This window comes from Triturus cristatus, chromosome 10 (assembly GCF_964204655.1).
Source record: "Triturus cristatus chromosome 10, aTriCri1.1, whole genome shotgun sequence".
NCBI lineage: Eukaryota > Metazoa > Chordata > Amphibia > Caudata > Salamandridae > Triturus > Triturus cristatus.
In genome coordinates this window covers 478,123,271-478,137,853 of record NC_140593.1, presented here as the reverse complement: position 1 = coordinate 478,137,853, position 14,583 = coordinate 478,123,271, and the positions used below count along the sequence as shown (strand labels likewise).

At 45.8% G+C, this 14,583-nt stretch overlaps 1 protein-coding gene across 1 annotated transcript in view; it reads right to left on the bottom strand.

Moving 5' to 3' along the window:
• Nucleotides 1–583: 583 nt before the first annotated feature.
• PITRM1 (pitrilysin metallopeptidase 1) overlaps nt 584–14,583 on the bottom strand; it is a 369,052-nt gene continuing 355,052 nt past the window's right edge. Inside the window, exon 27 of the mRNA XM_085631897.1 lies at nt 584–1,141. Within this exon, the coding sequence (XP_085488023.1) occupies nt 1,048–1,141 (94 nt within the window). The 3' untranslated portion in view covers nt 584–1,047. The remainder of the gene's footprint in view (nt 1,142–14,583) is intronic.

Genomic DNA, 14,583 nt, shown 5'->3' with positions numbered 1-14,583 from the left:
AAGAGTTTACAATATGTTGTGATATGACTTATTGTTCTCTATTTTTCCTTAGGACTTGAACAAAAAACTGAGTGATGGAACCCATACTCAAAAACACTTTCAGACATTTGTGAATAATGTAGACCCGTTCTGCGACACAGTGCTAGAAGCATGAGATGTTCTAGTACATGAACTCTATGAAACAACTTTTAGGCAAATGAAAAGCGGTTGTGTTGCAAAACAATTAAAAGAGGCTGAATTGGACCACTGACCATATTGTTTTGCTTCACTGCAATTGATGACCTTGTGCCATTGTTTTGCAGTTTGTCAAGGATTTTTGGGTTCTGATGTGTTTGCAGATATTATTGTAACGTTTGAGATAGCTGTTTGAAGAAAATAAAGATCAAAGCATAATCCTCGCCTCAGTGTCCCTAATAGAATCCAAACATTCAGTTGCAAACCTAGAAAATTTATAGTTGGGTGTCCTATTCCCATGGTTTGCCCAAATATCCGAGATTAAGTGCAGCAAAAGAAACAAATCAATTATTACTCATTTGACAATAAAACAAAATGTAAAATATTCGGAAGAAAGCTCAACTAATGATTTCTATAAAAATATTTTATTTTATAAACTTAGGTTAATACTTAGTTTTTAGTGTCGCAATATATTTTCTCTAATAAACTGTCAATGATACAGGATACATGATACATAGTCTTATAAAACACCATTACATTATTACAATGACTAAGTTATTGACCCACCTATGACAAAAACTGAAAATATAATTATTTTCTTTGTGACTTTTTACAAAAAGTAGTTACTTCTTCAACAAATGTTGAAATTAAAAATGTGCACAGGCAGATTGAACATTACACATGACTGTATTTTTGCAGTTTAAATTTATCTATATCTTCTCTGTAACAAACAAAGGTAGTTAAGGCTATTAAAATCACTGGGAATAACATGCTCATTTCCGCTCTTCACATTTCTGAAATGCCAGCACCTCTCAGTTTTTAGGTTATGCAATACTTGGTACATGTTCAAGGAAAGTTTAATGAGGGAGCAAATTATCTTATAATCCAGCTTGGATCCTTTGCAATGCCAGCATTTTCCGGACCCAGTATGGCTGCTGCATGGGTGCACTGCCCAGCTGACAGGTACCTAAAAAACAGAACACTTCATTTGGTCACAAAAAACACACATACTTTCCGTATAGCCGTCATTGTATTACTCATCATATTCCAGGCAACTACTGCACACTATACTAGTGCAAATGTGCAGTTCCAAAAATTTGATTATTCAGGTTGAGAAATTGCAAACAATTGCAGTGTGCAATGTCTAAATGTATTTTTGTAACTATCTTGTATATGTAAAATGCATTAAGGCTCTAACGCATACTCACTGTTATCATATCTTGGATTAACTGTCAATTGAGTTTAGCTTTATCAATACTCCTATAACTATAGTGACAGAACATTTTTTTTTACATCTCAGGTTGTTTTTTTCCCTCCAAAAACCCATTGATCTGTCAGACCAAGTCACATTTCACTTTGTTTTCACCACAGAAAATGGGTCTTAATAGATTTAGCTTTCCTGGTCCACCATCATTTTCAGATCTGTTAACAGTGCAGAAAGGACACAAGGCACAGGCTTACCCATGCAGTTGGACCCCCAACAGGTGAGTGGGATCATCAAGGTCTGGTGATGCTGGATTCAGTCAAATATGTCAACAGCCATTATAAGGATTTTCTGGGAGCAAGTGCTCCCGCATTTACACTGACTGCACAGCATCAGATAGACTTTAATGTCATTTTAAGACCATCTCGACCTACCTTTGGAAGGGGCCAAAAACAACTATGGGAGGGAGCAATCTGTGAATCTGTTCAATGATAGGGCAAGTCCCCAACAAGACCATCCATGTCCCCTCCCAAAGGCACTTCAGAGGGGGCGAAGTTGAGAGGCAGCCACACATTCAGGTCAAGGAAGCACAAGTGAACGCCAAATCCTATCATGGAACTATTTCAGTGCTCAAGCCTGGTTTGGATATGCTCAGAAAAGCCATTATCTGGTAGAGACTATCTAGTTGCAGATTCCTTAGAGACCCACCCATGCCTCCCCGCTATGTGGACTAATATTGTAGGGCTAGGGTTACTCACCATTGAGTGCCCTAGTTTTGGACATGACTACGTCAGTTACTTCATGGCTCTGCACTTCTGGCATGGAAAAAACTAAAACTACTGACATCCGCGCGCCTAGGTGGCACTTATATAGGCACCGTGACGTCATAATTGACGCGGACGACGCCAACGATGTCACAGAGGAATATTACGCTGGAGATAACTGTGGAACTAAGTTTTATTGTTGGAGGACAAGGTGGAATTAATTAGTGGGTTGTAGCTATGCAGGTCGGTGCAGAAAAAGCCACTATTAAGGAACAGAGGATGAACAATGCTGCACAGGACAAGGATTAAATCTGGTGTGTGGGTGAGTAGATGACTGGTGGGATTGTGATGCAAGTAACCAAAAAGGATTATAACCGGTTATGAAATAAGAGTGGGGTCTATTGGGTGGACCCGAAAAGGTGGGTTACTAACAGGCAGTGGGCAATATACTGTGTGTGTACATGTCAGGGAAGCATCCTTCTATAACTGACATGTATTTTTTTTTTGTTACAACGAAGATGCAAGAATTGCTATTGTATCAAGACAGGATGGTTAAAGAACGGGAAGTATTTGACCATAGAAGGTGTCTGATATGGTGAGCAGGAAGCAAAGAACAAGTTACTTACCTTCGGTAACGCATTATCTGGTAGAGACTATCTAGCTGCAGATTCCTTGCATGTGAATTTCCCAGGCATCAGGCCTTTTGCTGGCCAAAACCCCTTGCATGCAACGTCGGGTGGCTTCATTCTGCTCCGCGTGACATCCTTGGCGTCGTCAGCATCAATTATGACGTCACAGTGCCTATATAGGAGCCAGCCAGGCGTGCAGACGTCAGTACTTTTCGTTTTTTCCAAGCCAGAAGTGCAGCGCCATGAAGTAACTGAGGTAGTCGTGTGCAAAGGTAGGGCCCTGAAAAGGGTGTAACACTAGCCCTACAATATTAGTCCGCATAGCGGGGAGGCATGGGTGGGGCTGTAAGGAATCTGCAGCTCGATTGAGTCTCTACCAGATGATGCGTTACCGAAGGGAAGTAACTTGTTCATCTGATAGAGACTTCTAGCTGCAGATTCCTTACCTTTGAATCAGATTCCCAAGCCATACCCTCCTGGTGGTGGGTTGAGGACTCACATCCTTAACTAAGTCTTGCAGCACTGAGTGGGCAAAATGCCCATCCCTGCACACCTGACCATCCGGGCAGTAATGTTTTGCAAAGGTGTGCAAAGAAGCCCACGTTGCTGCATGACAAAGGTCTTGGAATGAGACATCCTGAGCCAAGGCCGTAGTCTCAGCCTTTTTCCTGGTGGAATGGGCCCTTAATCTCCAGGTGTAGGCAGGTTCTGGAGAGATATAGCACAATCCACTTGACCCCGTATCAGGCTTAGCCCAAGTGCCCAACAATATGTTGTACGGGGCCTCATTATGTGGGAGAACAGGCTCCAGCACTATCTGACCTTGATAAACGACATCAGTGGACTTCTCTACCGTAGAACGAGATAATTCAAATACTGTAGCCACTCTCCTTAACATATCTGCAAAAGAGGAACTCACCTCAGTAGCAAGACAAGGAGGGGAAAGTAGCCCAGAGGCTGGACGAGACTCCAGACCACTAACCTCACCAAGTGCAAATAGCCAATTCTCCTCTACAAGAGGTGGAATATGTAGGAGAGTAGGGTCTGCTTTCTATGTTCACCCCCACTTTTTGCTTTTGCTCCACTGGTTTTCGACTTAGATGTGGCTGTGGGCCTGCTAATCAGACCCACAGCCCAGCTGTTCTCTCTCTAAACTAAATACTATGTACTTTAGGTGCATAACCCAATTGGATAGGACCACCTTATTGGCCCCTGTACAGTGTACCTTAGGTACCCAGGGCATAGGTGTACCCTCGGCCTACCAGGGGCTGCAGCATGAATTATGCCACCCCTGGCCTGGCCTTCCATTATGACATAACTGGCTGATCACTCAGCTGGGGCAAGGTCGTGTAATCACCCCTTGCTTAGGTGTAGTAGTCCTATACCTACCTTATATATAGACACATGTGTACCTATCAGCCACTCCTATGGCAGGCTGTAGTGATGTCTCTTTAATAGAGCTATGAGGAATGAGTGTTCTTGGTTCTATGTTCTCGTGGTGGTGGGTGGAACACGGGGTGAGGAGTTGGAGTGTAGCTGTGGACGTGTGTACATCTCTTTGCCTGTACGAGGTTGCCAATAAAGAACTACTTGTATAAACATCCCTTTCATCATTATTACAATTTGGCGACGATCCTGGTAACCTCGGAAGAATCCACGCAATTAGGAGTCTTCGTGAGTGAACTTCTTTCAAGAATACAGGCTGAGGACTACGTGGTTGCCCTTTCATCATTATTACACAGGCCTTAACAATCCTGGAGGCAGAGTGCTTGGTAACATGTGAGATGGAGCTCTAGCATGAGCTGAGCCGGTCTGCAGCTTTCGGAACCATGTCCTTATAGCTGTTCTATGATATAGCCTACCATATACTCTTAAAGTGCCTTATAATCTTAAACGGTTATGGTAACTATGGTTTGGCTTTATCAAAACATGTCGTGTAAGGTGTCTAACACTTTGGAATAATACCCCCATACCATTTCTGGCAATGAGGATATTATTCCTCCCTTCTAGAGGGAGAAGACATGTTGAAACCTACTTACCCGGTTAAAGTTAACCAGAGCACCAGCATCACACAATGGATGCTGCTGCCACAGACACAAGTCTGACCTCCTGCTGCTGGGAGTCCTTCCAGCGAGGGAGGCTTGGACAATAGGTTTCCTGCCTCGGGAGGTGCGAGCACCACCCTAGACAGGATTTAGTGTATTGGGGCAGGGAGGGTTGAATGAAAAGAGACACTGCCTGGGGCACACAAGGTGTCCCATGCATAGTCCAGTTCAAACCGGTGCTGGGGCACTCCAGCCCCAGCTCTGGCGCGAAACTGGACAAAGGAAAGGGGGTGTAGCCACTCCCCTTCCTGGTCCCACCCATAGGAGGGACCTTGCAGGTAGCCCAGCCCACTAGCCCAGTATATTAGTAGCTAGTTGGGCCCTGCTAAATTAGATTAACCTGAATCTGCAACTTGAACAGAAACTCTGGACCTTCGACATTCGACCTCAGGAAGAAGACTGAAGAAATCTCCCTTGTGGCCAAGGAGTGACCACCCTGGGCAACCAGGCACCATCCAGCGACCGCTGCTTGCTTTGCGACTGAATCCTACGAGGGACGACTGCAGAGACTGACCAGCGCCGAGACTTCCAGACACCTCTGAACCAGATCCACATCTCCAGCGAAGCTGAGACCCGTGGAGGCGACGAGGGACCGGCGACTTGTGGAAAGTGGCTAGTAACTGACTAGCGCGACTTCTGAGGATTCCTCGAGGCTGTGCTTGGGGAATTGAGAAGCCCCACTCCCGAGCACCATCTACAAAGAAGACCAGCTCCCCACACTTCACGTGTTCTGCGTGGGGCCCTTCTGCACCCGTGTTGCTCGACGTGTTTTCCGGTTGCTGGCCCGTTGGCTAGTAGCCTCTGCGACGACGAACCTTTACTTTCAACTTGCTGGTCCGGCTCCTCTGTGAAAGAGAAGCACCCCAGACCTTCCTGGTCTGCACCAGAAGCAAGTCCTCCATCCTGCGTGGGTTCCGCTTGCCAAGGCTTGTTGGGCCCTGACTCGACTTCGACACCGCCGACAGCAAGAGCCTTTGTGGGACAGCTCACCTCCTGGTCCTGGTCATCCTAGACTTCTCCTGGTACCCGTGGCTGCTGCGACAAGCTTCACCTCTTCACCTGCATCTTCACGACATCGCCTGGTTCCTTCCCGGCTCCTGGCTGGTGACCTAGACTCTGTCCCTTCTGCTTGCAGGTTCCTTCCTTCTTGATCCCCACCTTGGGATCCACCGGACACTCTGCACTGACTGCCTGTCAGCAACTTTCCTTCAGGCATCCATAGAAGTCCACGACGAAACCCGACGCAAGTTCACACCTATGCACCCGCAGCCCGTGGGCTAGGTAACTTGGGTACTTCGGTGCTCACAAGGGTATTGACTATCCTAGGGTCTAGTTTCCGAGTCTCGAGCTATACCAGAAGTGTCCTAAAACTGCTTATTTCTAACTGCTAGTGATTCTATCGACTTTTACGCATTACGCGTGAGTGTTTCCACTCTGCACCTGAATCCCGTGGGCCTCCCACTTCCTAACTGTTGGTAGTATAGGGTAGCCCCAGCGATTCCCTAGGCCTAGGCCTATCCTGTGTTCGTGACAGTGGTCCTTATACCACTTACTTAGTATATGGTTTGCGTGGCCCCTAGGGCCTAACTGTATTACTTACCTGTGTGACTTAATGTATGCTTAAATAAGACTGTGTTGTACTTACCTCGAATCTCAAAGAGTGCTGAGGGTTTGCCTAGAATAAATACATTCTATTTTTATATATATCTGTTGTGGTGTCCTTTCATTTGGTATTCAAGGGATTACATATGGTATAACAGCTGGCTTCACATGCCATTCAGAGTTCAGCCTAAGGCTGCTCTTGTCCATGCTACCACTAGGATAGCTGGTCTATAAGGTTGACTTTACAACTAATCACCATAAGGGTTGTTTGGACTGATACAAGGTGTACACTAGAATTAGTGACATCATATATCAGGCCAACTTCTCACAGAATAGTCTCAAAAATAGGCTGTAACAGCCCAGATTACTCCATATCACCTACTACAAGATGACTTTCAGAATTCCCACCACAAGAGGGAAACAGAAAAACAACATTCCTCCCAGTTGGTTCTATCGATTCCGCACCACAGGCTGATCGATGCAGAGAAGTCGACGCCCCTTCGAGAGGAAGAGGAAAAATTACTTTGATCGGCATCGCAGATGCAATGCCGGAGTAGGCTGATCAAGTATGGACGCCTAAGGTGTGAACCCCAAAGGGCTGTGCACCAGCGAGGAGTTGGCCAGTGTCTACCCAATGACTCAAAGCCCAATTGACACCGAGGGTGAACCCACTGGCATGGCCCCTCTCCTCCACAGGGCCAGACGGTGCTCCAGGGGAAGATGGCAGCCCAAAGATGAGATGTAGAGAATTTTAGTATTCTCTCATTTGTGCCATCGACGACCTGACACCAGGAAAGATGGGGAGGTGCAGGGCGGAGTCGTGTACGGCCTCAACCGGCGAGCTGAGGAGACATGGGAGACCATCTTCAACCGGCAAAGTCGGGCAGTGCCACGCCTTCAAACGCTTGTGCTTACCTTGGGATGTCGATTGAGAGTGATGTCCCTTTGAGCGGCTTCGGCTCCTGGAATGGCCCTGTGAACGGACCTCCAAAAGCGATGAAGACGACGCAGGCTGAAGCAAAGTCACTGAAGACCGCGACAGCTGTGCTGCCAGGAGTTTTATACGTCATTCCTGGAGCACCTTCTGCTTCAGCTTCAGGCATGAGCCACAATCTTCAGAGTCATGGTGTTCCCCTAAACACCACATACAAATGGAATGCGGGTCTGTAACAGACATTTGTCGAGTACAAGACCCATAAGGTTTAAACCCTGAAGACATGCGAAGCACATTGTTTCCAAACAACAAAAATTGTCGAAGAAGGCCAGAAAATGGCTCGAGGAACTGCTTCTCCTGGTCCATGTTACAGTGCAGAAAAGAAGAAACCGACGTCCGTGTGCCAGACTGGACTTGGATGACTCCACTGACATCACAACTGGAGTCGACCTCACGGAGTCGTACGGCGCCATCCCCCTGTGCACGGAGGTACTGCTGACAAAATTTCGGATTCAGTCTGACGCCTAGGGAGATTTCAAAAGTTAAGGGATCTGTGGCTATATGTCTATCAGGAATCATCTCCTTAGTCAACGTCATCCAGCTCATCCTCTCGCTGCTCTCCACTACCAGAGCCAACTTCCACAGATGTACAATGAACGTCGCCAACTGAATGAAGGAGAGCTGCCTTAAGCTCAACACGGACAAGACGGAAGTCCTCCTCTATGGGAACACCACCTCGCCATGGAATGACGCATGGAGGCCTGCTGAACTTGACCCATGCACCGGCCCGACAGACCACACCTGCTACCTCAGCATGATCTTGGACAGCAAGCTATCTATGAAGAAACAGTTGAATGCAGTCTCATTTGCCTGCTTCTACACCCTTCGCATGCTCCGTAATATCGTCAGTTGGCTACAAGCCAACACGAGAAGGACCGTTACGAAGGCCCTCCTCACCAGCAGGCTGGACTACAGGAATAGACTACTTTGAAATCACTGCACACCTCCTGAAGAGACTGCAGAGAATACAGAACTCAGCAGCAAGACTCATCCTCTACCTCCCCAGATGAACCCACATCAAACCTCACCTCAAGAAGCTACACTGACTTCCGATCCAGGAGAGATGCTAATTCAAGGTGCTGACCCACACATACAAAGTCCTGCACAACCTAGGACCAACTTACATCAGCAAACGCATGACCTTCCACCAACGGACAAGACACCTATGATCTGCCTCCCTCTAGCTCGCAGGCACTCCCCAAATCAGCTGAGTCAACAGTGAAGGACGCTCCTTCTGACATCCGGCGGCCAAAGCTTGGAAGACCCTTCCCCTGCACCTCAGGACCAACTCTTCTCTACAGCAATTCAGGAAAGGACTCAAGACCTGGCTGTTCGAATGAACAGATCACCACGAAGCAGCTAGCAACTCGAGCGCCTCAAGGCCCTCACGGATGATTTCAGGGCTCGAAAAATTGTACTAGTCCTGCAGGTCTAGTCCCTTGGAAAATCCCCTCGACCTCACTGCAACCTACTTGACCTCCGTCTCTGAAAATGGAGCAAAAGTGACAAGATAACAAGATCTAAAGGCATCTTTATTGCTCATTCCCTTTGTGAGCAATAAAAATGCCTTTAAATCTTGTTATCTTGTCACTTTTGCTCCGTTTTCAAAGACAGAGGACAAAAGTTAGTTTGTCTTCCTACTCGCCAGAAAGGGCTAGTAGGACCTAAAAATAGCTCGTCCTCATCAATTCCCCCTCGCAAATGCGAGCGGATTTGTCGAGCCGTGGATTTGTCGAGCCCTGGATTTGCCAAGCTTTAGAAAGCCTTGATTGATAAATACTGCTGTTTATTTTATGTTAAAAATGTATGATTCCTTTCTTAAGGCCAGCAGAGACATTCGGTACAAGGAGAACTGTTTCAAAGCTTCGGCCAAAGAGAATTGTCTTCGGAGTTCTATTCCTCCTTCCTCGGATGAGTTGCAGATGCTACTTAGTAAGGTAAAATCTGGGTCACATATGGATCCGGCTCCTCCCAAAATTCTGGTACAGGGTATAGAGTTGATCTTGCAGTACCCGACACATAATTGCTACTTCATTCACTAAGGACCAACTGCCAGCAAGGTGGATGCAAGCTATAAATCATGCCACTCCTTAAAAAAAAAAAAAAAAAAATTGTTAGACCAAATACTACCTGAAAATCTCAGCCAATCTTGCTACTTCCTTTCTTTTCGTAAGTAGTGTAAAAACGCCAACACACAACTGACCAGCTTCATAGAGCTTAACAACTTGCTGCATATGACTCAATTTGGGGTTCCGAGCGCAAAACTCCACGGAGTCAGCTTTACATAATGGCATCTGAGTCCCTTAGGTTTCAAGCAGATCGAAGTCAAACAGGAGCATTAATAATGTTAGACCTCAGCGCAACATTTGATACCATGCCCTATGGACTTCTGGTAGAACGGTATTGGAACTGCAGTGTGGGAGGTATCGCCTTGAAGTGGCTAGCCTCTTTTCTGCAAAATATCACCTTCCAGGTTGCCCAAAAGCTTTTCTAACCCAAAGTGCTGCCTCAGTCTCAGGGGGTGCCTCAAGCTGCTCCAAGCTGAGCCCTACTTTTTTTATTCTCTACATGCACCCCCTAGCAGAGATCATTGAGCGACACAATGTTACCATTCTGTCTTATGTCGATGACACGCAGCTCATTGTAACCCTTTCACAGGATCTGGGAGGTGCCGCAGAGCAATTGTATGTTGGAATCGGCAGACTGGATAAGTAGGAGCTGCCTCAATGCTAATAAAACAGACCTTATTGTTGGGAAAATTCCCTCCGTTTGATCCTCCACTTGGTGTCCTGAAGCTTGGGGCCCCATTCCAGCCCCCAGATCTAGAGCTATAAACTTGGGGGTTTAGTTTGATTTTAGCTTGACGTTTGATAACCAGATATTTTGGTACGCTTAAGATTCTGAGGAAGATCATTGATCTCCTCTCTATAGCTGCCAGAAAAACCACTGTACAGTCCCTGATAATATCCCAATTGGACTATTGTAACATACTCAACATCGGGGCTTCATTGGGCAGACTGGAACAGCTACAGAAAATTCAAAACACGGCAACATGGTTATTGCTAAATGTTCCTAGATGCACGCCTTCCAGCCCGGCTTTAGCAAAGTTGCATTGGCTCCCTTTGAGTTAAAGAATCTTCTTCACAGCTGTGTGTTTCTGCCACAAAATAAAAAAATGTATGGAGCTGGTCCCCGCTACTTGTCTATTTGGGTGGCAGTTCCTTTGGCTTTGAGCCTCGAAATTATGGAACATGTTACCATTCCATCTTAGGTTGAAGTCTTTTGAAACAAACTTTCGTAAAAAGTTGAAAACTTGTCTGTTTCATTCACTATAATCTGGACGGCCATAGACAGTTGTCTGCTCTCCAGCGTGTGGTTGTAACTTTAATTTAATCTGTTCCTTCTTTTGTCAAGTTAGTATGGTGTAGCTCTTACAGGACATTCTCAACGCGGGGATGCTCAATTTGGAGTAACCAATCACTTCTATAAATCCTATTACTATTATTATGTTGACACACGTCTGGTTGAATATGCCGAAACTTTTCCTTGTAAAGAATGTCCCGCAATATCATGACAGTATACAATGGCAACAGACACCCAGTGAGCTTCCGTTGCTTGAAAATAGATTGCCTTTTTCTGAGGGGACCATAAACTACGAGTAATTGGCCCTATTTTCTATATTTGGTAGTATTTTCTAGGTACCTCCTGACTTCAAAGCATGTGAAGAGTCCTTTCAGCAGGCATGCTGGGATTCTTTAAGAACATTTATAGAACAACAGGCTCATTTACGTGAAAGTCTGATGGCACTTTAGGTATGAAGTGCAAATTAATTTGTAATAAGACTATCATCACGAAATTGCAGCTAAGGTTCTTTAATTGAAAAAGCCTACATTTTTTCTACTCTTCTTGCGGAGATTAAAACTAATAGGCAAGTGACTTTCAATGAAAGTTATTGTATGTCTGCTTTGTGTATCAGCTCAAAAGTACTTCTTTACATTAGTTGACAAATTACAGTATTTAGCTGCCAAGAAATTGGTGGACACTTCAGGAGGTGGAAAGGCTCTAAATAGACCTTTCAGGAACTCTTAAAAAACATGTGTGCATGCTAATTTTGTTCCCTTCAGTAATGTAAGATTGCAGTGTGGTGCAGTGTAATTGAAGTAGGACTCAGACCTGAACAAGATAACTGTAGAAGAGATGGTAGAATAGGATTCAGATATGGTAGCATATGATGCAAAGCACATAATTGAATGTAGATTCTGCTGCGTACACCAAATACAGAAGCGTTTCTGCTTAGTCTCATAAGATTTTATTTGCTGATCCTGCTCTGGTTTGTGCCTTCCTTGGGGTTATGCACATCAGTCGTTCTGGGTTGTTCTTCACTTGATTCTCAGAGATAGAGAAGAAAAAACGTAATCCAAGATCCCTGACCAAGCTATAGAAAATATATTCCTCCACCACCCCTGGCTGAGCAGGTCTGTTAGCAACATTCCCGGTTGTGATTTGTTGCAAAGAAGTCCAGTGTTGGCTTGCCCCAGAGTCAGACAATTTTGTTGAGTTGAGGCTAATGAAGTACCCACTCGTGACAATCCTTGCACGTCCTGCTTAATGTGTCTGCTCATGCATTGTCTATTCCTTGGACATGTTGTGCTGTTAACTGGATACGATGCTTGATGATCAACTCCCATATTCTTCGAGTTTCCTTCCTTCTCACAAGTTATAGGAGTATCGGTTCAAGAGGCATGAATGTTCACCGACTGCAATGCTCGGCTGGTTGAAGAGAAGATTCTCTTTCGGAAGGTGTCCAGCTCCTTGGATTACCTGTCCAGAGGAGCAGTGTTGAACGTGCTGGGATAAAGTTTGGCAGTCAAGGCCTGCACCACCAAGCCCTCGGGGTTGGGGCAATGTATGAGGAAAGCTGGGTCCACAGGATCGGGTGGTGGAGACGGTCAATCATCCTGTGCACTGGAACACCAGTGCAGGGCTAGGCCCAAGTCCCCTTGGGAGGGCTTCATTAAAGGGAAGCAGGGCTTGGAAGGTATTAGCCCTGGCTGAAAGCACCTCTGTTAAGATGTTGGTTCTAACCTGGATGGAGGGAAGCTGCAGGACAAGGACCTCTGCCTCCCTCCTCAAAACTATAGAGAAGGAAGCACCTTTCTCCATTGCAAGCCCCGAAGATGAGACCAGACCAGCATCTGGGGGCATGTCCAGTCCGCTGGTATCTCCCAACCCCTTGTACTGATTGTCCTCTTGGCAAGTATGGGCCATTTTCTCAGAGGGGTCAAAGAACTGGTAGGCGTCTAAACCAACCCCCCACCCCAAAGTGCAATTCGGCACTAGAACAGTCAAAGGCCAGTGGCAGTGTGTCCTTGCAAGATGGTTGACACGGTCTGTACGGTGCCGGAGTCGATCAGTGACATCTCAGAGTAAGACAGGACAATGTGGTCTGAGTCACCAGGTGGCACTGGCAATATCGGTTGTGGGGTCAGGAAGACTCTCTGGCATAGGCCTCGGCCTGGATCCGGAGGCAGGTCCAAAAGACCCATCTGGCGTCAGGAGCAGGATCGCCAGAGGAACTCCAGCAGGGATACCCCTTGGCTCCTTTGGGTTCAAAGGTGCATCAGAGGGAGCCGGGGACCCAAAAATAGAGTGCATGGCCATATAATACTCCTTAAGTTTCTCCTGCTCTAGAGAAGTTGGGGGAGGCACAGAGCGGACCTGGCCACTGGCTCCGCGGAAGGTGTGCGGGAGTGGGGCATAGAAGCAGGAGATTAAGGGGGAGAAGGGAAAGTATGGTTGAACAACTTTTTCTTGTGTTTCTTTGACTTAAGACTTCAAAGATAACAACTTGGTCTTCAAAGATGACTAATTGCGAGACTAGGCCTTAGATCCTGCTTGGGATCAGCACAGAGAACAGTGTGGTGCCTTCTTGTGCAGCGCCACATGGAGCTTAGTGGGTCTCTACCGGATTGCCTTAAGGGGCATTGACCAACAGTCTGAGTGCAGGCCCTGGAGTCGTAACCAGACCCCTGAAACCACAGACAGACCAAGTGGTGAACAGAAACGAACATCTGTCTGGGACATTCCCTACAAGGCTGTGGGTGTGTTAGAGGACATGTTTCTAAGCACACTGGGAGTAAAAGGTTTCAAACAAAGTCAACAAAAAAGTTCAAAAAGTGACTGAGGTAGCTCTCCGGATCCACGCGTTGGTATGGTAAAAAAGGAACTTATGTTAGCGCGCCAGGGTAGCGCCTATACAGGCACTGCACACATCATTTCCAACATTGACGGTACAGACATGGAGCCAATCTACACCACCTACCAGCGAGCAGACGTACTCAGATTTTTCAGATCCAGTTGGACGCCTAGGTAATGTTCAAACGCGAGGAATGTGCGGTAAGAAGTCTTTATCAGGAAGTGCTGTCCACAGCTTGGTTCCACAAGGTGCAGGTGACCAATCTCACTTTCATGCAAAGAACACTAATATGCAATAAGAATTTTGTGGATACATTTTGTTCACTGTTGCCTTTGTGCAGAGCAGCCTTTTTATGGTAATACTCTTGGATCTTTTGAAAAACCAACACAAAAGAATAACGCCACTTAAGGCAGACACAATTGCCCATTCTTCTAAAGGAGGCATTTAAACCATGAAGACACCTTACTCAACTTACACAATATGGAAAAAAAAATGGCAGTCAAATATAGTTTCTGCAGTCTAATACATTACATGCCCCTACCATATAGTGCAGTTAAATGCAGTGAGAGAGACCCTCATGGGGAGAGGGGGTGGAGTGAAGCAAACTTCACACAGGCATCCACAGACAAGGAACAGATATTTCTGTATGATTTGGGCAAGACATTTATATAATCAAAGCATCTGCAGAAAGTTATGTTCTTCATGGCAAAATGCAGAGCATTTAGATTTCACCATAGTATGATTAATTTAGAATTGTCAATGTATTACTGTATGTTCTGGGGAACGAGCAAACACACAGTCATGGAAGAGCTCTTTTAAAACATTATACAGTTTCCTAAAAGAGGGTAGATGGCAAATAAAAGACGTTAGGAGTTTCAATTTCAATATATAATTCAACAGGTGAAAACTCTTCAT